Source organism: Dryas octopetala, chromosome 6, assembly GCF_963921425.1.
Source record: "Dryas octopetala chromosome 6, drDryOcto1.1, whole genome shotgun sequence".
Lineage (NCBI taxonomy): Eukaryota > Viridiplantae > Streptophyta > Magnoliopsida > Rosales > Rosaceae > Dryas > Dryas octopetala.
The window spans coordinates 4,552,185-4,578,684 of NC_141371.1; the positions used below are offsets into that span (position 1 = coordinate 4,552,185).

At 37.0% G+C, this 26,500-nt stretch overlaps 5 protein-coding genes across 5 annotated transcripts; 4 read left to right on the forward strand and 1 right to left on the reverse strand.

Moving 5' to 3' along the window:
- The first annotated feature begins 7,165 nt into the window (after positions 1-7,165).
- PRA1.B4 (prenylated RAB acceptor 1.B4) lies at positions 7,166-8,380 on the forward strand. The gene has a single exon (XM_086247762.1). The coding sequence runs from the start codon at positions 7,402-7,404 to the stop codon at positions 8,077-8,079; it is 678 nt and encodes a 225-aa protein (XP_086103888.1). The 5' UTR covers positions 7,166-7,401; the 3' UTR covers positions 8,080-8,380.
- Positions 8,381-10,671: 2,291 nt separating this feature from the next.
- Positions 10,672-13,716, forward strand: IMK2 (inflorescence meristem receptor-like kinase 2). The gene is made up of 2 exons (XM_086247761.1): positions 10,672-12,814; positions 12,981-13,716. Exons 1-2 carry the CDS (start codon positions 10,864-10,866, stop codon positions 13,595-13,597), a joined length of 2,568 nt encoding a protein of 855 aa, XP_086103887.1. The 5' UTR covers positions 10,672-10,863; the 3' UTR covers positions 13,598-13,716.
- Positions 13,717-14,581: 865 nt separating this feature from the next.
- Positions 14,582-17,414, forward strand: LOC147281378 (BRISC complex subunit Abro1-like protein). Its single transcript, XM_086246022.1, has 3 exons — positions 14,582-15,596; positions 15,729-15,825; positions 16,981-17,414. The coding sequence occupies exons 1-2, from the start codon at positions 14,679-14,681 to the stop codon at positions 15,783-15,785; spliced, it is 975 nt and encodes a 324-aa protein (XP_086102148.1). The 5' UTR covers positions 14,582-14,678; the 3' UTR covers positions 15,786-15,825; positions 16,981-17,414.
- A 2,294-nt stretch (positions 17,415-19,708) lies between these two features.
- LOC147281379 (uncharacterized) lies at positions 19,709-21,918 on the forward strand. Its single transcript, XM_086246021.1, has 2 exons — positions 19,709-19,837; positions 20,145-21,918. Exons 1-2 carry the CDS (start codon positions 19,815-19,817, stop codon positions 21,718-21,720), a joined length of 1,599 nt encoding a protein of 532 aa, XP_086102147.1. The 5' UTR covers positions 19,709-19,814; the 3' UTR covers positions 21,721-21,918.
- A 118-nt stretch (positions 21,919-22,036) lies between these two features.
- On the reverse strand, positions 22,037-26,500 carry LOC147281380 (MATE efflux family protein). Its single transcript, XM_086246018.1, has 13 exons — positions 26,143-26,500; positions 25,917-26,041; positions 25,671-25,829; positions 25,444-25,586; positions 24,880-25,015; positions 24,477-24,573; positions 24,258-24,358; positions 24,015-24,178; positions 23,705-23,776; positions 23,464-23,580; positions 23,219-23,314; positions 23,017-23,138; positions 22,037-22,654 (listed from the first exon to the last, which is right to left on the reverse strand). The coding sequence occupies exons 1-13, from the start codon at positions 26,421-26,423 to the stop codon at positions 22,597-22,599; spliced, it is 1,671 nt and encodes a 556-aa protein (XP_086102144.1). The 5' UTR covers positions 26,424-26,500; the 3' UTR covers positions 22,037-22,596.

The window sequence follows — 26,500 nt, forward strand, 5'->3', positions numbered from 1 at the left end:
TATAAACATCCAAAGCACTTTTACATGAAAATTTACCAAACAGTATTGCTTTGCTTCACAGCTACTTTTACTTCACAGCACTTTTGAAAACACAATTTACCAAACACTAAACTACTTTGTTTCACAGTTAGTTATACTTAACAGCAGCTTTAATTCACAGCTAATTATTTTCACAGTATTACCAAACACACCCTTACTGCAAGATGATCATCCACGGCTATTAACCATCCTCTTGATGACCCACAAAATTGCTTATTCCGCACTCTCAATTGCAGATTAAGAACCTTGTTTTCCATGACATGGTATAGATACCATGTTTTCTTTTTAGCAGCAGAGATTAAGAACATTGGAGGATGATGACAACTTAATATATTAGCGTAACGAAGCTGATTATTTTTTGTTATGTAATGTCATGACTTACAAACAACGCTAAATCGCAAATAATCATTGGCTGTGACACTAATGTCATTGAGATTGAATCCAAAAGGTGCTTAGGCAATGATGCCCAATCTGATAAAACAAAAGAAAATTTATCAAGTGAGATAGAAAATGAAAAACGAGATTGGAATATGAAGATGCAATATGGGAAAATATTTTTCAACATATATATATATATGTATATATATGATCTGCAGTAGCTAGAACAAGAACCGATCGAGCAAATAGTCTGGTAACATGTCTTACATCTAATTAATTAATTTCAACTTGTATAATTTGATTTATGTCAAATTAGGATAATCGTAATAACAACTTGCAAATATTTGACAAACTTGATGATAAAATAACTATATAGCTACTATCCAAATTACACATGAATAGTTTCGTTGATAAAAAACGTACCTGAATCCAAAGAAAAGTCTTGTTTTTGGCTAACAGAACCCAGAAGAATGCTTGAGATTGCCCCCATGTGTACGTTAATTACTAAAGGCCGGAGGCTGCAGGTTTGAAGAAAAATAAAGCTCAGTAGCCCTTATTAATTATAGTTTGAGGAAATTACAGATTTAGTTCAGTTATTTTATACCTAGTTCAATTTTGGTCCACAATATTTTTTAAGTTCTGTTTTGGTCTACTTTGTTCCACTTGTTCAATAAAGGTTCAGATTTATTTTCTCAAATTTGGCATGCCTTTTACCCTATCAAATCTCACCCAAATTCAGCAAACATATACTTGTTTTCAAGTTATGCATTTCTTCTTTACAACCATATAAAGATCAGTCAAATTGGAGTTTTAAAACTCAAGATAATTGACCCCAAAGTAGGGTACTCGAAACTGCAAATTTTTCAAACTTCACCCAATCTCAATTCTCTTAGATTCTAATACTCCAAATTTGTTTTTATGACTAAGAAATGATGAAATATAACTTATACTTCAATTATAATTGAAGAAAACACAATCCAAATGATTTAAAGTCACAAATCTGGATCTTTATTGAACAAATGAAACAATTAATGGACCAAAACATAATTTAAAAAAAATCATGAACCAAAATTAAACTAAATACAAATTAAGTAGATCAAATCTGTAATTTCCTCTTTATAGTTATACATAATTCTTCTACTCAAGAGTTGAGAAAGATAATCGAGTATAGTTGCGGTTCTCTGAGAATTTCTCTTTGATGAGGGAGTTTTGCTCAAACCAAAGAGTGAAATTGGGCCTTTTCAACCAAAAAAAATTGGGCCAGACGACAGACCCATATTTCCACCTTCTGAGAAAGCGCTAGGCTTGAGGGGCAGTTTGGGTAGCTAATATATTATGATATTAGCTACCGAAACGATGCCGTGCCTCAACATTGAAGAGTTCCCCATTTGAAGAGTTCTTCCTACTATTCCTGTAAATCTAGTTGCACACATATAGTTCCCCAATCCACAGTTTCATGAACATGCTTAACATTTTGGGTTGGTGAATACCAAGATGCACACACTGGAGTAGGATTGCAAACCATGTAGAAAGTTCAGTAACATTACAATTGGGGGCTCTGTTTTTGGTCTCATACAATTTGGGTGTTGATGCATTCAAATTTAAACAATTTAAATGATACTCCATATCATTAATAAGATTGTGTGTATCACAATTTAATCTGCCTAGCTAGGTAGCTTTTGTTTTATGCATGGTTTCAACTTGTGGTACAAAACTTGACCAATGAAAGAAAAAAGGGAAACGAACCAATGAAAGTGATTTTCACTGACATAGTATAGAAAAAGATCACGTCACCTTTTCTTTTTTCTAGTCTATCATATTTCATATGTGTAATGGTTTATCAAAAAAAAAAAAAAAAAAAAGTCTATCATCTATAATGAGATAAATTGACCAATTCGAAATGCTCTTAAAGCGCGCTATTGCCTGCATTTGTTGTAAGGTTGCCAATTATGCGTGTCCCAATACTCAGGCTATCATGGCGAAGATGTTGCTGATATCTCCAGGCTAAGGCACTATTTTGTGGTTTTTAAAAAGGTTTATTTGCACATTTGCACTATAAAACTATAATTTTGTCTCACATCATTATTTGGAAGTTTAATGTCTCATCTATTCCTTAAAAGTTTATTACTTATTTTACATTAACCGAAATCGTCAAGTACATCTATGCCACCATTTAAATTAATGACTAAGTTGCCCCACTATATAGACGCCATGTCGTTGATTCAAATCGCAGAAATGACAAACTTGACAGTTTTAAATTATGTGGAACATAAGAAAAACTTATAAAGGGTTAAATGTAATTTTAAACTTTCAATAGGTGAAGTAAGATAAAATTATAGTTTTAAAGAGTAAATGTGTGAATAAGGCCTTTAAAATTTTCATATTTTCTTCATAGATGCTTGACAATAGAAGAGAGGAAAAAATGTGGGAAAGAAAGGGCGTAAGAGAAATTTGAAATTGTGATGTATTTATTGTCGAGGGCCATCTCCGATGAAAATCTTGGTTGGGCCAGCCCAGCTTTAAAGAGCCCAGAAAATGGAAAAGAATACAAGAGAACCCAGTTTTGGGGTTTACATATAATTGTATCAAATTGTATGGGAAGTTGGGAACTGGTAAATAAATTCAATAATGTGATTAGAGTACCCAATATCCAGATTTCCTTTTTTCCAAAATTCCTAAATTTGCTTACGGGTGTAGAGTGTACTAATCAAATAATTAAAGAGCCAGTCAACTCTATAGTACATTTAGAAGGAAAAGCGAAATTAATGTTGATGCTGCATAAACTAATCAAATTGTTCGATGCTTTTTTTTATAACAAAATTGTTTCATGCATTTACAAGCACCATTTTTTGTTGATAAACTGAAAAGGAAAGCTTCAGGTTGTTTTTGTGTTGCTGAGCTTTTTGCTTTCTCTTTACCAAAAAAAAAAGTACGAGAAAAAGAAAGCTTCTATTTATTTCTCTTAATTTTGAATGGTTTAAGCAATTATTTCACTGAAATCATGGTATTCCTCCCACTTTATCCAAATTTGTATGTCATTGGATATGTGGGTTAATTAGTATTTTCTTTACTGGAATAGCCTTCATTCATCAATATCTCTCATTTTGTCATTTATCCAAATCCATACGTACTGCGGTCGTATAGGGTAAAAGACAAATTTTAGTATAGGGTAAATATTGTGGTTGGTGGGTTGTACCGGTACGGATAACCCGATTCCCAAGACAATCCTCAACACGGATGTGAGCACAACACAATATATATACAGATGGCGCAATATCAAAAAGGAGCCCAAACCTTAGGAGAGAGACCTTCGCACTTGGCAATCCCAACCTATCAACCATGCATATTATACTGGGACCTATTTAGCTATGGTTCCTAATATTTGAACCTTGTTCTTCATTGGTTCTTAATTCTTTTTTTTTTTTTGGGGCCAAATTGATCCCTAAACTTTGTTCTATAGTTATGAATTCCGTGAAAAAATATCACGTAACCATTTTTATAGAAGTATTTTCATTCAATTAATTATAAAAGAATCTAATTTGAGTCAAATGTTAAACATTAAAGTCAAATTGATCCTATTATAAGTGTCTCAAATTTTGACTCAAATTGAACAAGAATGTCCATGAGAAAAGTGGTCACGTGACCATTTTTTACAAAATTTTTGATTGAGTTGAAGGCTTGAAGACAAGGGATATTTTGACGCAAAATTAAATTTCAAGAATCAAATTGGCACAGAAAAATAAAAATCAAGGAGCAAGGAGGACTAAGGGTCAAAGTTGGGACATCGCAGCTAATTAAACAGTTTCCTTTTATATTATGATCTATGTAGATAGTCTTTTATTTCCTAATCATCTTAATGTATTTATAAAAATGTAGATAGTCTTTAAAGAATATTTTGTAGCCTAGCTATCACTATGCTATTTGTACCCTAGCTAGTGTACGGAAGCGTAGTGGGTTTGTGCTCGCCCTGCATGCACTCAGCCGCAGCAGAATAGAGTTTGATGCGAGCAGGACTGATGGTGCCACCAGTCCTTTACAATCCAAAAAAATACCTTTCAAAAACACAATATATCAAATAAAAAAACAAAACTAAATACCCAGAAAAATTGAAAATGGATTCGGCAAAGTAAAACAAACCCAGACAGTTCAACATATATGGATTCAGGATTCGGCAAAATAAAACAAACCTAGAAAGTTCAACATATATGGATTCAGCAAAATAAAACAAACCCAGAAAGTTTATGTATCCAGAAAATTAGTTGACCAAGAAAAGAAAAGCCTGAAAATTAAAAAACACACTAGCAATTATTGTGTAGAAAAGTTGACGTTGGTACGTGAGGATGAACAGCTGGATGTCGGAAAGCCCAGAAAAACCCACAAATTCCACTTCCAGCGCTCACTGTACGACATCAACAGAAAATACCCATCAACAGAAAATAATTTTTGACCAAACCAAAAACCTAAAGATTGGCCTACAGTACCTAGTAGCGGCCATTTAATTCGGGTGCAGAGAATGTTATGTTTATCCACATCCCCTTCCAGAAATAGGATCTTCGCACACCATTTATACTTACATTCTTAAGAAACCTCCCCATGCCGTGCCTTGAAATGATCTCGATAGCCATTAAGGGTAGCTGTTCTGTTTCCACACTTGTAGCAAATTAATTTATTCATCCGGTCTGTGTGAAAAGCCCCTTAAAAGTCCTTTTTGCAAGTATACTCAACATCACATGCGGTCTGTACTCTAGCTAGTATATATATAAAATTATTGGAGAATTAGCACTTTGTCCCTTGAAACTAATATTTTTAACAATTAAGCCCCTATATTATGTTCCGTCAAACATAAGACCCCCAACTCATCAAAAAAATAGTATTTCTTTATTAATTTTGCACACGTAGCAGGTTAGAGAGAATACCGCGTGTACAAAATTAATAGTCTAAATTGAATTTTTTTTAATAAAAACGGATTATTTGTTTGACTGAACATAATTTAAGAGATAAAATATCAAAAACTTAAATTTGGGAATAAAATATAAAGAAAATTAGAATTAAATAATAAATATCAATAGTTTTTCAGTAAAGTAGTACGATACTATATTTTTTTACATAATTGTAAAAAATGAAAACAAATGAAAAATCAAAACTCAACAGTCTGCCACCCGTCACCACCCTCCCTTCCCAGTTCCTGACCCACCCCTTACTTCTCTCTCTCTCCCTCTCTCCCCTTTTCTCTTTTAGTCTTTCTATATTAATATCAAGGATTCACGAAATACTGATAAGATTTTCACCCTCTAAAAAAGTAATTAATGATTCTAAAGTACTATTGTTTCTAGCTTCCATTACTTCAGAGTTGAGAAAGACAATCAAAATTTTCCAAATACAAATCAATTAAAAAGTTTTTAGCACCTAATCATTTAATCGTACTTATCCATGAAAGCATATTGTTCCTCTCCTTCTTACCCAAAAAAAAAAAAAAAAGAAGCATATTGTTCCTACTAACAAAGAAAGCATATTGTCTGATAATTAATCTTGGATCTCAACTAGCTTGTCTCACATAGCCAAGTAGGCAATTAGTTACACAATAAATGAAGGATACTAATTTCTACCACCCCTATATAGAAAGGCATTCTTCATGTCATATGATGATATATATGGGCGCAGATAACTTTTGCACCCTAGCTAGTCTCTATCGGTTTTCATAGGTCCTATATAGAGGGTTACAAAAATTTAAAACGAAAAAAAAAGAAAACAGAAAGCAGAGTGAAAAATAATACTAAGTTCAAATAGTTGAGTTACAAATTTAAAGAAAAATCCTCAAGGAAACAAGATAACTTAAAAATTCTAAAAGGGACAAATTAAGAAAAGAAAATTAACCAATGAAATTTTTTTTTTTTTTTAGCTTAAAAGTTGGTACAATCCAAAGCTTGTGTTGTGTAAGGTTGGGAGAAGCTATGATTTTCCATGTTATACACACCAAAATCAAGTTCATTAGCAATTCGGCTGACAACCTAGAAAATCTGAAGCTGTGAATACATTAAAGAGTTATCACCAACAAAGAGAGCAATATCACCTAATGTTCTTTTCTCAATCCACTCACACGTGTTGAGATTTATTCCGAAAACTTTGAATCCTTTTGTCACACGAATGTCACCCTCCTGCAAAATTATATCTCTATGAACAAGCAATAATTCTTTCTCATTTAAATCAACGAGATATGCAATCCTAAACATGTTTTACACGACCTTGCTACTGATTTTATGTATGAGTTGATGGCCTTTTTCGCAATCTGTTGTACTTGTTAATGATTTTAACATCACCCATACGAATATAGTATCATATCTTAAAAAAAAATAAAAAAGGACCCTTTTTAGACTTGAAAAATAGTAATTGATTTATCTGAATTGGATTTTTAGATGAGATAAAAAGAAATTAACCAAATTTGGTTGGATTGAATTGGACTAATTTGATGACTGTAGTTTATAGGAAAAAAGAAAGAAGTTGAAATTCGGGTTGAATCCATTTTTATCAAATACAAATTGATAATTCCCAGCAAAAGTAGGAAAAAAAAAAAAAAACACGTAAAATAGAAGGATAACAATTAACAAATTTGAGTGGAAGAGACATCCATAATTCCATTAAGATTGAGATGGATGATCCTGCGGTTGATCTGAGACTTGAGAAGATACAAATACAAATACAATCATCACGAAGAAAAAAAAAAATTGAAAAAGTGAAAACCAAATAGGACTGGGTTTCGTTCACCGAAAAAAACCTGAATTTTAATTTAACGGGTTTTTGTCGGCGAAACCGTAACGACGAAGCAAGAACCGCGAAACAGTCAACATCCTCTATTCCCTCCTATTTCATTCCACTTTCACGCGTTCATTAAAATCTCTAAATAAAACTCCCTAAAACTTATACCACACCCTTCTCACGTTTCACAGAAGCTCTCAAGATCCAGATCCGATCCGACCCGAATCGACAATGTCCGCCCCAGCCGCACCCGTCCTCCCAGTCTCGACGCCCACGGCCACCGTATCCGTGGGCTCGGCCCAGTCCCAGTCCCAAGCCCCGATCGCCACCCCGGCCTTCCGCGCCTTCCTAAATCACATCTCCGACTCTGTCCGCAACGGTCTCTCCCAGCGCCGCCCCTGGTCCGAGCTGGTGGACCGCTCCGCCTTCGCGAAACCCGAGTCGATCTCCGACGCCACCGTCCGCGTCCGCAAGAACTACTCCTACTTCCGCGTCAACTACCTCTCCGTGGTGGCCCTGATCGTGGCCGTCTCGCTCTTCACCCACCCCTTCTCGCTCCTCGTCCTCGTCGGCCTTCTCGCCGGCTGGCTCTTCCTCTACCTCTTCCGCCCCTCCGACCAGCCCCTCGTCATCTTCGGCCGCACCTTCTCCGACACCCAGACCCTCTGGGGCCTCATCGCCCTCAGCGTCTTCGTCGTCTTCCTCACCTCCGTCGGATCTGTCCTCATCTCCGCCCTCATGGTCGGATCCGCCGTCGTTTTCGCCCACGGCGCGTTTAGGGTTCCAGAAGACCTCTTCTTGGACGAGCAGGAGCCCTCCGCCTCCACCGGCTTCCTATCGTTCCTCAACGGCGCCGCCTCCAATGTCGTTGCTGCCACTGCCCCCGCTGTCGCCGCCGCTCGCGGTTGAAGTTGGTATAATTAGTTCAAATTCAATATAACTTGTTCTCAGACAAAAAATAAAGTTGACATTTTTGTCCTATGAATATATATAAATATAGGGTCGGTTTTATGGCACAATTTGTATGGATCTCTCTATCTACCTTCATTCTATTTTAGATAGAAGCAAATTCAGGTTTTTTATGGTTCTTGGTCGATCTATCAATCAGACTTCTGTTACTTTATTTTTTTCTTTGTTTGGTTTTGTCAAATACAAATTGTAATTGCTACAGATCTTTGATATAAATGATCTTTTTTGTTCTCTCTACCAATCTGCATTGTGCATAATTATTCTTTTCAATTTTATAGTTTATGCATGAATGTCAGATAGTTCATTTGTATAAATGCATGAATGCTTAGATCACACTATGTCTTTGTCTATGTTTGTAGATTCTTCTGCAATGTTTTTGTTCAAATGATTGAAGAAGTCTTTGACACTTTTCCTGAATGGATGTAAATCTCTGTGTTTCTGGTTGCTTAACAAAGCCACATTGTTAACCATTCAGCTGTGCTTTGGCTAGGACTTAGGAGATTGCTAATAAATCCATGTAGTTGATATGCCATTTGAAATCTGTCACAGGAAATATGTTATCATCTATGTCGTAGATTGCTAACATGCATCACTCAAGTTTCATTTTGTTTTGCAAGCATGGATCATGATTTGTGATGCCATTGCTGATACCTGATATCAATGATGGCTAAAACTTTAGACAATGATCATTTTGGTGAAATTTACATGCTTTAAAAAATCTGGTTAGATCATTTAGAGAGACAGAATGTAAAATCTCAAATGGATCACTATGAATTTAAATGTTGTGGATAGAATCTAGTATGGACTCATTCATTTTAACCTAGAGCAACAATAGAGTAAATGTTGGATAATCCATATTGCTCTGTGCTCTGTTATAAATGAAGTAACTTTGTCTATTAGATTGGAAATGGAATTATTTCTAATTTCCTATACAGTTTATATGTGAGTAGATGACTATAACGTATAAGGGGCATGCATCCGGGTATGACTTGAGAGAAGATTTTAATCAATTAAACTGGTAACTGCCATTTTGATCAGGGTTTCGGTTTGTATTCAGGTTTCTAGTCAGCTTATGTATATGTATAATTTGAAGCATATTGCAGCTGACTTGATCTTATAAGGATTTCAAATTGGGTATGTATTTATGTTTGTATACCCAAGTTTTTTAAGGGGGGTGGTTTAAATTAGTCATTTCCTTGTAGTCTTAACATGAGAATTCACCAATTGTCGAACAAGCGTATTCTAAGATGATTAGCAAAGTTGTTTTACTTTTCTTTGGTTGTGGTATTCATTTGCGGAGTGCTAATTCAAGTTATTAGCCATGCTTGTCGAGTGTTTGTCTATTCTTGCATTTAGCTAATAATTCATGGATGATGATGATTATGCTCGAAAGGGGAAAAAAGTTGCTGGTCTCACTTTTTGAGGAGTTTTTTTTTTGGGGGGGGGGGGTTGGTGTTGGGGCTTTACAATGGAAGTAGCCTTGCTTTCTTTTTGGGCTATTTATATTAAGCAGAATCTTTTTGCCTTTTGGATCTATTTATATCAAGCAGAATTGTGTTGCTCCTCCTAGTTTGTTTTCAACATGCCAATGCTCTTTTGTTAGAAAAGCTAACTTGTGAACTATAACTAATTCTGCCCAACAATTAACAAATCTCTTATATCAAGCTACCATTCAGATCAACTTTACTGTGTTTTTTCCCCGAATGTCAATATGGTAGTTGTTCCTATCACAGCATACTAACAACGTACTACTTGTGCGAATGGAACACAGTGATTGAACAGCAGTTTAAAGAACAATGCCCCTGTACAAAATAAAAGTACTCTTCATTTGATTGTGTAGAGAAAAAGACAATTACAAATGTGAATAAATGATTGTTAGATTTGTCCTAAACCATGTGGTTAATCAACCCGATTTTAAACGAATCTAAATCTTCAGAACAATTTCATTGTTATGTTTTTTACCATTATTACCAGAAGTCAGAAGTCTTATTACCAAAGTTTCCCAGCAAGTACCAAAAGGGAAAATTCATAATTGAAATCTTGGGCAGTCCCCGGCCAAAAAAAAAAGAAATCTTTGGCAGTCATACTTTTAAGGGACATAATTGAGCTTTGAATCGGTCTACGAGGTCTCCAAATGGACCATGTTCACGAGTACACATATGTTACAAAGTGTACAAATAGCACTAGAACCCAAGGTCATTATAGTCATTTTGCCTGTAGTGGCAGAAAGTTGCCGGGAACACGTGGCCAATGAAATGTAGCCGTTGAAGAATCGACCCCAGTAAACACCAGGTTTCAACCCAGACCGTTATATGGAGGAAATTCATGAGAGAAAAAACTAGCCGTTACCATAAACAAAGATGAAGCTCCATAGTCAAGACATTGACCCACCCATCCTTCCCTGACTCTCTGTGTCCGACCTCATCTCCCCCCAAAAACAATATTCTTTAACTGTCTCACCTCACATGCCTTCACCTCCTCAATTATTTCTGGCCTTCTTATTTAGCTTTCATTTCATTGTTCATAGAGATATACACTCTCTATAAGTGAACTAAGATATACACTCTCTTATTTCTGGCCTTCGTATTTAGCTTTCATTTCATTGTTCATGCATATACACTTTCTAGAAGTGAACTAAGAAAGGAGAAGAAAAAGAGAGATCAAAAGTTCATATACTCCTCTTTTTCATTTACTTGTTTTCTTGAACATCACTGCAACCCTTTGATGTTCATGGAAAATAAGTTGTACCCCATTTTCATTCAGTTTGTCAAAACCCCATTTCAGATTATGCATGGCACTAGCAACCTTCTTTCTTCTTTCCGATTTTGTAACAAGTTGTCCATCTTCTATGCCTTACTCTGTGTTCAGCTTCTGACTCTCACTTACCACCCTGTTTTGGGCCAGAGAGGGGATGGGGTGATTGTCACTCAAGCTGACTATCAAGCACTTCGAGCAATCAAGCACGAACTCATCGATTTCAAGGGCGTTTTGCGTAGCTGGAATGACAGTGGTTATGGAGCCTGCTCAGGTGGGTGGGCAGGAATCAAGTGTGTCAAGGGACAAGTCATTGCCATCCAGCTTCCATGGAAGAGACTTGGGGGCCGAATCTCTGAGAAGATTGGTCAGCTGCAAGCGCTTCGAAAGCTTAGCCTGCACGACAATGTTTTAGCTGGCACCGTCCCTTTTTCTCTTGGGTTCCTTTCCAATCTCAGAGGGGTTTACCTCTTCAACAACAGGCTTTCTGGTTCTATCCCTCCTTCAATTGGTAACTGTCCTCTTCTTCAAACTCTTGATTTAAGCAACAATTCACTTACTGGTATAATTCCTTCTAGTCTTGCAAATTCTACCATGTTATTTAGACTCAATTTGAGTTTCAATTCTCTTTCTGGGTCAATCCCAAGTAGTCTCACAAGGTCCCATTCTCTCACTCTCCTTGCTCTCCAACACAACAACCTCTCTGGTTCTATTCCAAGTACTTGGAGTGGAATAGGAAATGAGAGTTACCAACTTAAGGTCTTGACCCTTGATCATAATCTGATCTCTGGAACCATTCCAAGTTCTCTGAGCAAATTGGGTTTTCTTGAAGAAATTTATCTGAACAATAACCAGATTACTGGGACCATACCCAATGAACTAGGGGAGCTCGCAAGGCTCCAAAAGCTAGACTTATCCAACAATGCTATCAATGGAAGCTTTCCTGTCAGCTTTTCCAACCTCTCCTCCCTTGTTCTATTGAATCTAGAGGGCAATGACCTTGATAACCAAATCCCAGAAGCTCTAGACAAATTGCAGAACCTCACAGTACTCAACCTGATGAATAATAAATTCACTGGCCCTATTCCAGCATCTATTGGGAATATCTCTGGAATTTACCAAGTTGATCTATCTAAAAATAATCTTAGTGGAGAAATTCCTACTTCACTTGCGAGCCTAGCCAATCTCACTTCCTTCAATATTTCTTACAACAATCTCTCTGGCTCAGTCCCACCTCTCCTCTCCAGAAAGTTCAATTCCAGCTCTTTTGTGGGGAATCTTGAGTTATGTGGGTATAGCACTTCAACTCCATGCTCTTCTCCTCCACCTCATAGTCCTCCACCTCAGAATCCTCCACCTCCCTCGTCAGAGCTTTTGAAGAAGAAGCATCACCACAAACTAAGTACAAAGGACATAGTTCTCATAGCTGCAGGTGCCCTCCTAGCCGTTCTACTTGTACTCTGCTGCATTTTGCTTGTCTGTTTGATCAGGAAAAGGTCTGCTTCAAAAGGAAAGAATGGTAACACCAAGCAGGCTGTGGCTGGGAGCACTGACAAGGCAGTTCCAGCAGGCAGTGTAGTCCAATCCGGAGGTGAAACGGGTGGGAAGCTTGTTCACTTTGATGGGCCATTTATTTTTACAGCTGATGACCTATTATGTGCCACTGCGGAGATAATGGGGAAGAGTACATATGGGACAGCATATAAGGCAACACTAGAGGAAGGCAATCAAGTTGCAGTGAAGAGGTTGAGGGAAAAGACTACAAAGGGTCAGAAGGAGTTTGAAACTGAAGCTGCAGCACTTGGGAAGATTAGGCACCCAAATCTCCTAGCTCTCAGGGCCTATTACTTGGGGCCTAAAGGAGAGAAGCTTCTCGTCTTTGATTACATGCCTAAGGGTAGTCTTGCATCCTTCCTTCATGGTAAGTTGATTCAACTGAACTAGATTTTTTGATTCTGATTTCAGAGTTCATAAAACATTTCAAGGTCTTGAGTTCCCATGCAGTATTGTTTACTAATATTGTAATTGTTTAAATGCTACCCTGCATACTAAATATTTTATCATTCTAACTTATATTCATGATGCAGCTCGAGGGCCAGAAACCGTCATTGACTGGCCAACAAGGATGAACATAGCTGTGGGTGTCACAAGTGGACTATGCCACCTCCACAACCAGGAGAACATTATACATGGAAATCTCACATCCAGCAACATACTACTTGATGAGCAGACCAATGCTCACATTGCAGACTTTGGCCTTTCCCGGCTCATGACCGCGGCTGCTAACACCAATGTGATTGCCACTGCAGGAACCCTTGGCTACAATGCACCAGAGCTCTCAAAGACCAAGAAGAGCACAACAAAGACTGATATCTACAGCCTTGGGGTGATCATATTGGAGCTCTTAACAGGGAAGTCCCCTGGGGAATCAATGAATGGCATGGACTTGCCCCAGTGGGTGGCATCAATTGTAAAGGAGGAGTGGACAAATGAAGTGTTTGATTTGGAGCTCATAAGGGATGTGCCAACCATTGGTGATCAGCTTCTTAACACATTGAAATTAGCCCTGCACTGTGTTGATCCCTCGACAGCAGCACGACCGGAAGCTCAGCAAGTTCTGCAGCAGCTAGAGGAGATTAAGCCTGAGGCAACTGTTGGTTCTGCTGAAGAAGGAGCAGAAGTACCACCATCAACAACTGAGTAAAGGGTTTATATTTATTTAGCAAAAAGAAGGGGGTTTTTGTATGAGTTACTTTGTTCATAGGATTAGGGAGAGGTAGCATTCAATTAAATTCTTTGGTAACTAGAATATGTATATATAGGGTATTGGTTTATTCTTTTTGTTGAGGATAATAATGTATTCTTTCAAGTTGTGTTTCTGTTTAACGAAGAGACGAATAGATGTTCAATACTATTGTATTTTGGTGTTGCATAACTTTGATAATTGCATGCTCATGTGCTAATGTTTGCCAAACATTTTCCACCATTGCATCGCTTAAATATTGATAATGATCTTTCAACCAAAAACAAAGAACAGAATCAGTCAATCAGTATCACTTACTAAACTCTACCTCTTATAGTCAAACTTAGATTTGACTAATAAGATATTTACAGTAAAAGTTATAAGATTTAATTAGCAAATAGCACTCCCTTCAAAATAACGTTTACTTGACAAATTTACAGTTGTTTGTAGATTAATATTAGCACAAAATTATTTTCTCAGAAAATTCAGTTGCTTTTTTCTCTTTTGTTTTGTCACATCTTGAAAAGATAATTAGATTAAATAATTAGAGACTAAACTCTTGATCTTAACAATTTGTAAGATCGAGGACTTAAAAACGTATATACTTTTTTTCAATATATAGGGATAAAAATACGCTGAAAGACACACATAATAAATCTATACAATGCAGCTCTGCTCACTGTTGTTCAGTAACATTCGACAATTACATCAAAATAATTTCATTTAGGTAATTTTTTTATGTGTTATATATTATTTGTAGAATGTTAATAATACAAAAAAATTAATACACATAAATTCAAAGAAAAAATAACTTTTAACATAAAATCATGTAATTTAAAAAAAGTTGTTGAGAAAATAAAATTATTTGGTTTTGTTAATTAAATTATATTAGGAGCAATATATTAAGAGGAAATTATGATAGAAATTTACAAAGAAACGGCGAGTCCCAACTTCCATTAACACTGGTGTAAGTGTGTTTGTTGGTAGAATCTGGTTACTAGTCTGGAGTCATTTCGTCTCTCTGTGGTGAATTGCTAATGCAATGGAAGACCATTCGTTGGAGAAGGTAGCAATATCAGGGCCAGCCCTAGCCTCCATGATCCAACGCTTCTCAACCTCCCAAGGCTCCGTCGACGGCTTACTCTTCGGCCACGTCAGCCACATCCTCCCCTCCACCCTCTCCGACGACTCCACTCAACCCGATCCCTCCACCTCCTCCACCCTCATCGCCACCATTACCGGCTTCTTCTGCTCCGGCTCCACCCTCTCCTTCTACAACTCCTCGGGCCGGGTCGACCCGCTCCTCCTCCGCCGCCTGGCCCAGGCCCAATCCCCCTCGGCCCACCTCCTCGGCTGGTTCTCCGGCCGCCGCAAAACCCATCTCCGACCCTCTCTCCGAGAATTCTTAGTCTCCAACTCCCTCTCCTCCAAAATCAACAACCTCAACCTCTCGTTCCCAATTCAAAACCCTAACCCTCCTCTGGGCCCAACCGTCGCCGCCACTCTCACCCCCTGTCTCTTCCTCCTCTTCGCCTCCCCAATCTCCGACCAGACCATCCACACCCACGAGTACCGGGCCTACCAGTTCCGTACATCCACGCGCTCCTTCGAGCCCAAACCCATCGACATTGTCAACATCGGCCCTGCGTTTCGAGGTCATTACGGGTCTTTCAGCCCCAACTCGCCGTTTCCCATTTTGCCCTGCGAATTGAGGGTTTCGCCGATGAATGTGGACAGGGGCGACCAGGATAGTTTGGATCAGCTGAAGCAGGTTTCGAAAGTCCAGAGTGAGTTGGATATGTGCAGCGAAGGGTTAGAGGTAGGGAGCCTCAGTAGGCTGACGGGTTCGGAGGCTGTGAATTACACCTCTGGCGTGGAGGACATGTATGAAAAGATGCTTGTGAAGGTTGAGAGCTTGGCAAGGCTTGTTGAGAAGAGCTCCGCTAAGGTTCTTGAGCAGGTGAGCCTTACTAAAATGACGATGATGATGCAAATTTAGTACATTTCTGGAGAATTGTATGTAAAATTTGATGGGGTTTTGTTGAGGCACATAATTTAATTGGCAACTCTTTGTTTCTGAAAATTTTCGCAGGAAAATCATATGAGGAAGTTAAGGTACAAAGCTGCCAGGTCTGCTGGGTTGGAATGATTGCTTAATTCTTGCTGGTGGTGTTTTATGCTCATGTCAGGTAATTGTCTTTTCCCTCTATGTTATTTTATCTCATGTATTGAGGGAAACAATCAACCTATATTAGTGAAAATAAAAAGTTACTGATCTGGAATTTGTAGACCAAAACCGTTACTATCATTATGTAATAGTTTCAGATCTTCAAAAACTTTATAATAGTCTTTGAAGTAAAAATAAATACTAAGTTAATAGGCTGTCCTCAATAACTAGTGACCTTGAAAGTTTGAATTCATTATTTAGCATATTGTTATAGTTTGAATACAATATTTTGTATTATAGTCTATTGAGTAGATTATAGTGGTGTTGTTTACTATTGTTCTTGCTTGGTTTCCATATCCTTGTGCCAAGTACTGGGTGTGGAGTTATAATACTGAGAGTTGTAAGAAGTGTGTCCAAGTCCCTTGCCTGTTGAGTATGATTGCATGTAACTTCGCATGACTTCACATGGGATGGCCATATACCATCATGTTTTGCATTATTACCATGTCTCTACGACATTTCGTGCTTCTTAGGTTCTAATTGTATGTATTGAATCTTTTCAGTATTTCATTTTGAAATTTGGTGTTTCCTTTTTTTCCAAATATATCTCCTCTTACTCCAGTTGAGATTCTGTTCCTTGTGGGGTTCTATTTCTGAAGGCTTGCTTCAGCGGCAGAACTTGTCCTCGTGCACTGGCACCACCACATATCATTTTCCTAGGATGGCTCTTTCTAGCTTTGTATTGAGGCTGCCTGGTTTCTACAACATGCACTACACAGTGCACATTTTTCTGAAAAACGTGCACTACAGTTAGTTACCTTGTTGTTCTTGCTCCATCTGTGCCCTCCATACTAGAAATTGACACCTTCTCTTTAATCATGTCTTCTAATGGTTGTTTTTCAAATGTTTGGTTTTCCTCATCCAATGACCCTCAGTCTCTATTCTATGATGAATTGATGATGATAATAATTTACCCTATTGGAACCTCACTGCAATTGAAGTAAATAAAATAATGAACTGCTGGACTCAATAGCACCATTCTGATATATTTATAATTGTCATAGATTGACTATTGCTCATTTGATGATAAGCTAGATCTTGCCTTGCAATATTTAAGTTCACAAAATTCAGTGTTATGTGGCTCACTTTTGTCCTGTTGATTTTCGTTTGGAATCAGTGAATCCTTCATGATGAAAAGCATATTCTGCCTTGCAAAAATGAGGAGTGTAATTAAGTTGGTCCACGAGGTTGAGCTTTCTATGTCTCACGTTTGTCTTGGTTTTCTATGGGAATCACTGGATTCAGGAAAGTGCCTGACTTGTTCCGGTAGCTCATGTGCTTTTCATTTAGTAGTATGTAGTCATGCCGTTGCTTTGGATGCATCATGCAGTTGGATGACCAGAGGCGGAATGTAGAAGGGACTAAGAGGGGGGCCATGCCCCTGTAAACTTTTGAAAAAATAATATTCAATATAAGTTGTAGAATATCAATGTGTTGAACACATTTATTTGTAATTACATTTTTTCTTCTCTTCTATTCTATTATTTTCGTGAACATTACAATTAAATCAAATGCTACATAACTCAAATTGCACAACATCATTTGAATATTATTCTTTATGGTTATTGGTAATATGAGTTTATCATTTTTTGTTGTACTTAATTGATCATATTTGCTTTTTTTTTTTTTTTTTTTTGTTTAGACTGGGTTTTATTTGACTCCAATTATTTTGTATCTTATTCTTAGCCCAACTTTTTGTATATAATTTTTACCCCACATTTATATTTACAAAAAACTACAACAATTGATAATTTATTATTGTAGTTTCTTTTGTTTTAAGGACCCTACCTTTTCAAGGTCCAATTTCTTAAATAAAACCCCTCTATTAAATCAAATAAAAAAAATTAATATTTAAAAACTAGGTATTACACAAAAAAATCAAAAGACAATTGATGATGAGATGATGATGATTAGTTTATCAAATGTGTAAAACATAATTCCAACAATAATATTTTAACATGCTATAATAAATAAACTCTAATTGTATTCTCCGTATGTTTCTCCTTTATCTGCCTATGTATTCCCCCTTCAAGAATATGTAACACCTAGATTCTCAATTTGCTCCAAGCCCCCAAGCTATGTGTCTTTTCTTCATGGCTAGGTGAATACAGGTCATACCATGAAGCTTGGCTGTTCAAGTGTAATCCATCTTTTTCATTAAATCAGAAGTATTGGTAATATCAGTTCCAAAAATAAAAAATCAAAATTGAAAGGGTAAATATCAGTCACTAAATTGGGCCCATAATATTATGGGGTGGACTGTAAAGAAGTGCCAAAGAATATTAACATTATGACATAATGCAACGATCAATGACTGCCATGTTAGGGCTTATGAAGATTTTAATTTTGGGGTAAAACATATTGGAATGGCCTTAATGGGGTGATGGTGACATTAAACTCGGAGCAACTCTTTTATCCAATGAAATTTGTCTTTTTTTTTTTTTGTTTTTTTTGTTTTTTCTGTAAGCGTTGCGTCTTGTACTTTCTGATCGGAGAGCAGTTCATGGAAACGGGCATGCTTGATGGGATCTAGGCTTCTAGCCTTCAAGCACAAAAGCATCCTTTCCAAGTCCCTTCTTCTAATATTCAATAAAAAAAGTCTCTTGCACTACTTTTTCTTTTGGGTCCATCTAGCGCAACTTTTTTTTCTTTTTTTTTTTGGGTCTGAACATAACTTTAAAGAGATTTTGCTACCATACGAATGCCAGTTTAAAATGAATATTTTTGTCACCATTAAATCAACGAATTCACTCTTTATTTTTAGGCCTTATTACACTTTACCCACTTGAATTTTAAGCTCAATCTCACTTCACTACCTAAATAAAAAATTGTGTCAATTTACCACCTGAATTAAAAATTTGTTGTAATATACCACTTATGGTTCATTTTGTTTAAATTTTTGTTAAAAATAAGAGTGTTTTGATCTTTTTAAGTCAATTTTTTATTGTATTAAACAAATAAAGTGTAAAAAAATTATTTTTTCTAACAATAGAAACTTGAAAAAGAGTAAAATACTCTTATTTTTAGCAAAAGTTTAAACAAAATGAGACAGAGGTGGTATATTGTAACAAATTTTTAATTCAGGTAATAAATTGACACAATTATTTTTTTAGATGATGAAGTGAAATTGAGCCCAAAATTTAAATTAAAAAAAATTAAAAAACCTTATTTTTAAGACACAGATTTTGTGGCCGTCCAATTTATCAGCATGACATCCGAAAAGATGTACAAATCAGAAAAGGTAAGCTCCCAACTTTTTCCTTTCCTTAATCCATTACTTTTTGCTGCGTCACACCAACCTCATATTCCAATATTTGGTTAAAGCGAAGCGCGTTGTTATTAGGATACTTCTACTAGTTTCTCTACTTTCATATAATCCACATTAAAAGAGCATTACAAAATTATTTATTATTAATTTTAGAGTGCAAAAAAGTTATAATTCGAGTGTCAATTATACTGAACATAAATGAAATATGGAAAAAGAGAATGGACAGATTGTAAAGGCAATAAAAAAACCCAAGTGGGAAATACTTCGTGGCCAAGAAAACGATGGGCCGAAACAGAGTACCAACCTGGTCACATGCTACGTGCCACATAAGAGGCCATAAATAAGCCCCAGCGAGGCCTATGAATCGGCCATGTCATCAGTCAGATATATCCTTTTTGGGAAGATCATCTCAGAAAGTTGCTTCGTCCCCAAGTCAGAGAGGGGTGACGACATGCTTTACTTATTTGCTATTTGCAAGTAGCCGAAAACAGAGAAAAGTTTGTCAAACGACTCAAACCTTGCTGAAGAGACAAACACATACATAAACCCCAGATAAACCCCATTTGCATAATATACAACAAGAAACAAGAGAATATTATTAGATATTTTCATATACAAGGCCTAGAAGGAGTTGAATAACAGAGCCACGTAGAGAACAAAGAAAGTTATATTTCCGAACGCGCATGACGTCTAAGGCTTTGGAAGGGTGAGTTCTTTGTGGCATGTTAACTTCTTTTATAATGAGTTCTCTTTCATGTGGGTTTTTGTTTTGGAGATTGTTTCTCTCCTTCGTTATTCGTAAATGCTTGTGTATAGAAAATGATTATGATATTTAAGAATTGATGTATTTGGGGATTCAAATTCTTTTTAACCCAGAATCTGGATCCTGTAGTTTTATTCATTTTGATAGTTCTTGTTCAATTCAAACCAAGTTTAAGATTCATGTAAACCTTAAATTGTGCAACTAAACTTGACCCTTCTAAACATAATTCTCTTGCTATTGCTCGTTTCAGGAGTAAAAGATTGCGGAAGAGACGCAATGGGTGTGATTCAGTAGAGGATACTCTGGCTAAGTGGAAGAAGTTGAATGATAAACTTGATTTCGCAAAAGATGGAGTAAAAGGGGTTCGTAAACTCCCAGCCAAGGGATCCAAAAAGGGATGTATGAGAGGAAAAGGAGGGCCTGAGAACCCAGATTGCTTTTACAGAGGTGTTAGGCAGAGGACTTGGGGAAAGTGGGTTGCTGAAATTCGAGAACCCATTCGCAACAGCGGTGAGTCGAGAAAGAGTAGTCGTCTTTGGCTTGGTACTTTCTCCACAGCCATTGAAGCAGCACATGCTTATGATGCAGCTGCAAGGGCCATGTATGGTTCTTTGGCCCGCCTCAATTTTCCAGAACATACTATGGAATCAAAAGAGGACTATAACTCTGTAAACTCTGATATGGCTAGAACATCATCAGATGAGTCCACAGCAACATCCAATAATGTCTCTGATGCAGAGGGGTATGGCCAATCTTCCATGGAAAGCTCTGAATGTGTGATTGGTGAGTTGAAGGAAAGATCAGACTTCTTTGAGGGTTTTGTGGGTAAAGAGCCAAAGCAGGAAATTGATTGTTCATTGGAGGTGATAGATGGTTCTGTAAGAGAACCTATAGATGTGAAATGTGAGTTGGAAACTGATCAGTATGAGCTAGTTAGAAATGATGTTGAAGTAGAAACATTTGGTATGAGCAAAGTAAGTGAGGGAGAAGAAGCAGGAGTTTATCAAACTGGGGGTTATGGAAGCTTTAACCAGAGGCATGATTACTTGCATAATGAGCCCCCCATTGTGAATTTTGACTCAGTACCTGATGGGAAGCCTTATAATGATTTGGAATTGTTCGAGATTCTTATGAAGTCCGAAGGCTGTAACACCTTCAAAAATTGTTATGATCACTTACCTAATGAGCTTGTAGATGTGAAATGCAACCCTTCAAATGATGTTAAAGTTGAGACACCAGTAATGAGGGAAGACATGGAGAAAGAATTTTCTTTAATTCCGGAACCCAGAAGTCACTGTGGATTTGACTACTATACGCACAATGAGCTGATAAATGTGGCCGGCAATTTAGTAACTGATTTTGAGCCATCTAATGATGTTGAAACTATGGAATCAGTAAGGAGGGAAGAATTGCAGGGAAATGTTGCAGAAACTATGAAATTAAATGGCCATAATGGATTCATTGATAGTTATACTTGCTTGGATGATAAACATAAAGAAGTGGCATATAGTCCAAGATTTGGCACTAATCCTTCAAATGACATTGAAATGCAGAAAGAGGTCGACACCAGACTCGTCAACTTGCATAATTGGTCTGTAGAAGAAACATATGCCATTGATGCTCAGGACCATCAGTGGGGAAGGCTGTCTAGTCTCCCTAACCAGTTGCAGACACCAGCTGATGCTAACTTACCAGGAAGCTTGAAACATATGGATCAGGAAGCATGTTTAGATGTGGATTTCAATTTAGATTTGTTGAGTCAAAGTTATGATACAAGTGTGTTAGAAGAGCAGGTGTTGCCTGATTCATGGTTCCCCTACTCTTAGTTGAGACTCTAGCCCAATTGAATGCTTATTGATATTACAATTCGAGTAGGTAAAATAATAGTACTGGCACTCGATGTTCTTACAAAGGAGTTTTAATATTCAAGCACTTTGGTATTCGGGGCTGCAGTACTCGTATTTTAAGGTTTCCAAGATTTCTTGGATCAAATCAGGTTAATGAGTTGTATTTTTTTTCTTGTTGAAAAAAAAAAAAAAGAGTTGTTTTTTTGTTTTTTCTTTAGATCTCCATCTTCCATTCTGATAGAAATTCTCTGTTTGTCTTAGAATATTTTATGTCATTTTGTAGGTGTTGACATGATTTTTCTTAAAAAGTAGCATATGTTACTAATATCAACTGCTATATACCTCTCTTAGCAACAAAAAAAACTGTTATATGCCTCCTTTAACCACTACGCTTTGGTTTGGATGACAGTCTCTGTAGTCTTTCAATAATCAAGACTATTCTTTTCTTTTTCTTACAATAATATATCACAATTTTTTTTTTCTTCAATATATATATGGGCCATATATACAAAAAGCCTCAAAATTACAAGAACCTGGTGAAGTATGGAAGAGAGAAAAGATTGGTTTGGTACTCTTGTCAACTTCTGCATCCCTCGCATCTTAAATCCAGCAAGTAGTCAGAAGCTCACTAAAAGCCACTCTCTTGTTGATCCATCCAGGTGGTCTTAATAATTGGATAGGCCCTTGATCACCATAACAAAATCTATGTCATCACTGGAGCACACACAAAAGGTCACTCCATGAGCATCAAACTTTGGAGAAGCTACTTCTATCCGAAAACCCTGATGGCATTCAATGTAGGAGCAGAATAGAAGGCTTTTTTTTCCTTTACTAAGAAGCTGAGCATACACCTCACTAAATTTCCTGCTCCTTGTCCCAGACCGTTTTCCATGGTCCACTTTTTGTGCCCAACCTGGAATGAAATAAACAATTTGTCACTTGTCAGGAAGAAGTTCATTGACCAAAAAATAAAAAAGGAAGAAGTTCAAATTGGAACTATTTGCAGCTTTTGATAGTTCATAGCACGAGGTCCATAAGATTTAACAAGCTATGAGCCAAGTATTTAAAAGTTGTCTCCAAATCTTAGCAGGGTCTCAAAAATAGTTGACAGCCTATGGGTTTACCAAAAATCTACATATTACATCATTCAATAGCCTGACTTCATTCAAAAACCTAATGTGTGACATGACATTCTCATTTAAAAGTTTATAACCTGTTGAACAAACAATAACAAAAATTAGGACAGGACTTGACTTCATAGAGAAACTAGTTTACCTCCAAATTCCAGCTACTACACGCAATGCCATGAAGAGGAACAACCCAGTCCAGACCCCAGCAAGACCGAAAACAGGAGCAGCCACAAGTATGAACACGGAGGAAATCATTCCTACTAGCACCTACTCATCACAAATAAATAGGTGAGAAAGAAAAACATATCAAACAACTGATTATTATTCATGATAGGATCAGGGACTACCATCGAATAGGCTGCGTATCCAAAGTCTGAAACTCCATAGTATAGACCATCAAGAACAAATGCTAGAGCATTTATCGGCTGAGATCCAGCAACAAACTGACGAAAAAACACCAAAATTGAACAGTTTTTGATCCACAGATCATAAAGGTGTAATCATTAGGCCATCCCAGAAATTGACTGCTGGTTCATTTCAAAATCTAACCAAATGGTCAACTAGTAAACTATTCAGATATGTAGTTCCTTACCAATAAACCAGACCATGCAATTCCCAAAACTTCTGAATCTGTGCTGAATAAGCTAGAAAATGGTTTAAAACTGATGAATAATATAACTCCCAAACCAATTCCTGTCACTACGCCAAGCTGCTCGAAATTCAAAAACAGTAAATGGAAATTCTGGGTCAGCTATGATATCCATACCATAAGAGAAGGAGGGGGAAGAAGAGGATGAGAATGGCGCATAATATAGAAAAGAAAAGTCACCAACCTGTAGAACTCTATAAATCACTTGGCGTGCTTCTTCATAATTTTCTTGGGAGTATACATTGGCAAGAAGTGTCTGAAGAAACACCATCATGATGATAAAATAAAAGTTATTTCAATCAGATAAATCAAATCAGAATAGATAAAAACGATGAAAAAAACAGCTATGAAACCAGAATTGTTCTGCCACAGAATTGCTAATAGACTTAGTCCTATTTCAAGACTCAAAGGTCACTGCTTCACGTTTCTTTTTTACTTTGTTCAAGTCATTCTGCAAACTTTGATCACATATGCGATAGACACTGTTGAGTTACCTGACCAGCAAGTGCTAAAGCATCAGTAAGCAAAGATACTGCCAACCAAACTTGAATGCAAATCTGATGACCAGCCATAGGTATTGGGCCCTCCCTAGCTGCCATGGATGTGGCTAGTGTCGTAGTTACAACCACTGCTAAGGTTCTGCCAATAAGAAGACCTCCTGCAAAATTCAAAAAAAAAAAAATTAGAAATTAAAACAACATATTTATATACCATAAACAAGTTAAAAAAGAATTTACCAGATTTAAGATAATGGATGACTCTTCTGCCATCAATATTAGAAGGGACAAGTAATACTTTGCTTCTTAATTTCCACAGAAGAATAGCAGCAATTAAATACCTTGTGAAGAATAGACATGAAAAGTTCTGTTAGAGGAGAAAATTGACAGAATTTTATAATAGGAAGTTCAAGTTAAAAATACACCAGTATAATTAAGTTTACCACATCATTGACGTACTCAGAAATCACAGTAGCAATCGCAGCTCCACCAATGCCAAAATCATAAATAAATATCAATATTGCATCCAGTATAGCATTAAGTAAATTTCCTGCACCTAAGATCGCAGACTGTCACTTACTCAGCTAGAAATTATTATAAAAAGAAATCTCCAGAACAAGGCAAAGCATAGATGTGTAACAAGGATGACTATGCATATTATTATGTAACCTCAAATAACTTGGTTTAACAAATGACACGATGTGATTATAATTCTTCAGTTCTCCAAGTAACATAGCCAGAAGCTGATATAAGCATGATGGGTGCTACCAACCTAAAAAAAGTGATGGGGAGCTAGGAGAATCTGACCCCAGTTGAAAAGTAACTTACAGTTGAGTTCACAAGTACACATGAGAATACTTACAAATGGCATACAGAGGTGTCTTCGTGTCCATAAATCCACGAAATGTGCCTTGTGCAGCAAGTGCAATTACAATCGGTGGAGCACCAAATGCCCTTAAGGAAAGAAAATGCTCGGCAGGTATTCGCATTGGTGAATCCTGTAGCAATAGAAAACCTCAATAAAAGTTCCAGAAACATCACCAGTCAGTTTCATAACATGTAAAACACATTCCACGGTGAGAACTTTTGCCTACTCTATATGTTAATTCTTCTCTTCCATCCTTATAACCTCAATAGAAAACAATACTACTTTGAACCTTTGATATTTCTATCAATATCATTTGGATAGCATGATAAAGCCTCTATTTTGAAGAGTGTGAAGAGAAATATTTGCCTTATACCAGTAAAAATTCCACAGTAAAAGCTAAGTGACGAAATTAAGATATGTATAATTATGTCAAAGTAAGAAACTACATCAAGACAATAAACAAAACTGAATTGAACTACATATTATTATTCTAAGAAACATTTGGGAAATAAAATAGCATTCATCACGTAAAATGGTAGCTGGTTAAGTTTGACATACAGCAGGTATACCCATAACATTCATTAAGAGACCCGACCCAAGAAAAAGTGCAACAGCTTCAGCAATGCCAATGGTGGTGGCAAGGGCCAACGAAGTGGACACCGAGGGAAGGAGCTTCTTGCTTTGGCGGTCTTTCTGGAAATCTTCAAACAACCATTTTGATTAAAGCAAAGAATTAGAAATTTAGAACTACAAATATGACAAGTTTTCCTAGAAGAATTAATTACCATCACCAGTTTGATGGGAGTTAGCCTCTGCCTTGTTAACCAATGCCTGTTCTTCAGCAACAAAAGATGTGGTAATGTTGAGCAATGGAACGTTAAACAATTTAGAGACTAAATTGAATACTGAAGCTGACACACCAACTGCTGCTAATTCAGCAGATCCTACAAAACCCAGAACACACATGTATTAGTTAATCAAAAATCTCAAGCAGTTAGTAATTTCAGCAGCCACAAAGAAGAAAGTGGTACCTAAATGCCCAACAAAGGCTGTGTCAACCAATGAAGTAATGGGGTCAGCAGCCAGAGCCAAAGCAGCAGGCAATGCAATTGACAGTATATCCACAACAATCCCATCAAACTTAATACTCTCATCTCTGCAGTATTCAATTACAAGTTTACAAAAATGGAGAAAACTGATCACTTGGCTGCATGAATTTGAAATTAGCTACAGACAAATAGACAATTTACAGCGTACCTTAGACGACGAAGGCGAATGAAGAGCGAGGCGTCGAATAGAGAAAATTTGGAAGGTGGGTTTGGGCCGGGCCGATGGGCCCGTTTAGGTGTGATGGGGGTGTTGGGTTCTTCCGGCGAACTTTGCAGCGACGTGTTGGAGTTCTTGGAAGACGAGGACTTGGGGAGGGTCCGAAGACCAACTGAACATTTTGGGTTTCTGGTGAGTGTTTGTGATTTCGATGGTGGATTGGTTTGCGATGAATATATACAGAGAAGGTGGTGTGAGAGACCACTCGCCATTTTTGAATTCTTGGAGACGAAAAGAGACTCCTTTAACAGAGTAGTTTGTTTGTTAGTGTTGAAGAAGAAGGCCTGCA

Bases quoted from the DNA above. Each gene is read 5' to 3' on its own strand.
- PRA1.B4 (XM_086247762.1), top strand. From the start codon at position 7,402: ATGTCCGCCCCAGCCGCACCCGTCCTCCCAGTCTCGACGCCCACGGCC.
- IMK2 (XM_086247761.1), top strand. From the start codon at position 10,864: ATGTTCATGGAAAATAAGTTGTACCCCATTTTCATTCAGTTTGTCAAA. The intron at 12,815-12,980 runs GTAAGTTGATTC...TTCATGATGCAG, and splicing joins TCTTGCATCCTTCCTTCATG to CTCGAGGGCCAGAAACCGTC.
- LOC147281378 (XM_086246022.1), top strand. From the start codon at position 14,679: ATGGAAGACCATTCGTTGGAGAAGGTAGCAATATCAGGGCCAGCCCTA. The intron at 15,597-15,728 runs GTGAGCCTTACT...AAATTTTCGCAG, and splicing joins CCGCTAAGGTTCTTGAGCAG to GAAAATCATATGAGGAAGTT.
- LOC147281379 (XM_086246021.1), top strand. From the start codon at position 19,815: ATGACGTCTAAGGCTTTGGAAGG. The intron at 19,838-20,144 runs GTGAGTTCTTTG...TGCTCGTTTCAG, and splicing joins ACGTCTAAGGCTTTGGAAGG to GAGTAAAAGATTGCGGAAGA.
- LOC147281380 (XM_086246018.1), bottom strand. From the start codon at position 26,423: ATGGCGAGTGGTCTCTCACACCACCTTCTCTGTATATATTCATCGCAA. The intron at 26,042-26,142 runs GTACGCTGTAAA...TGAATACTGCAG, and splicing joins ATTCGCCTTCGTCGTCTAAG to AGATGAGAGTATTAAGTTTG. The intron at 25,830-25,916 runs GTACCACTTTCT...TGGGTTTTGTAG, and splicing joins AGCCTTTGTTGGGCATTTAG to GATCTGCTGAATTAGCAGCA.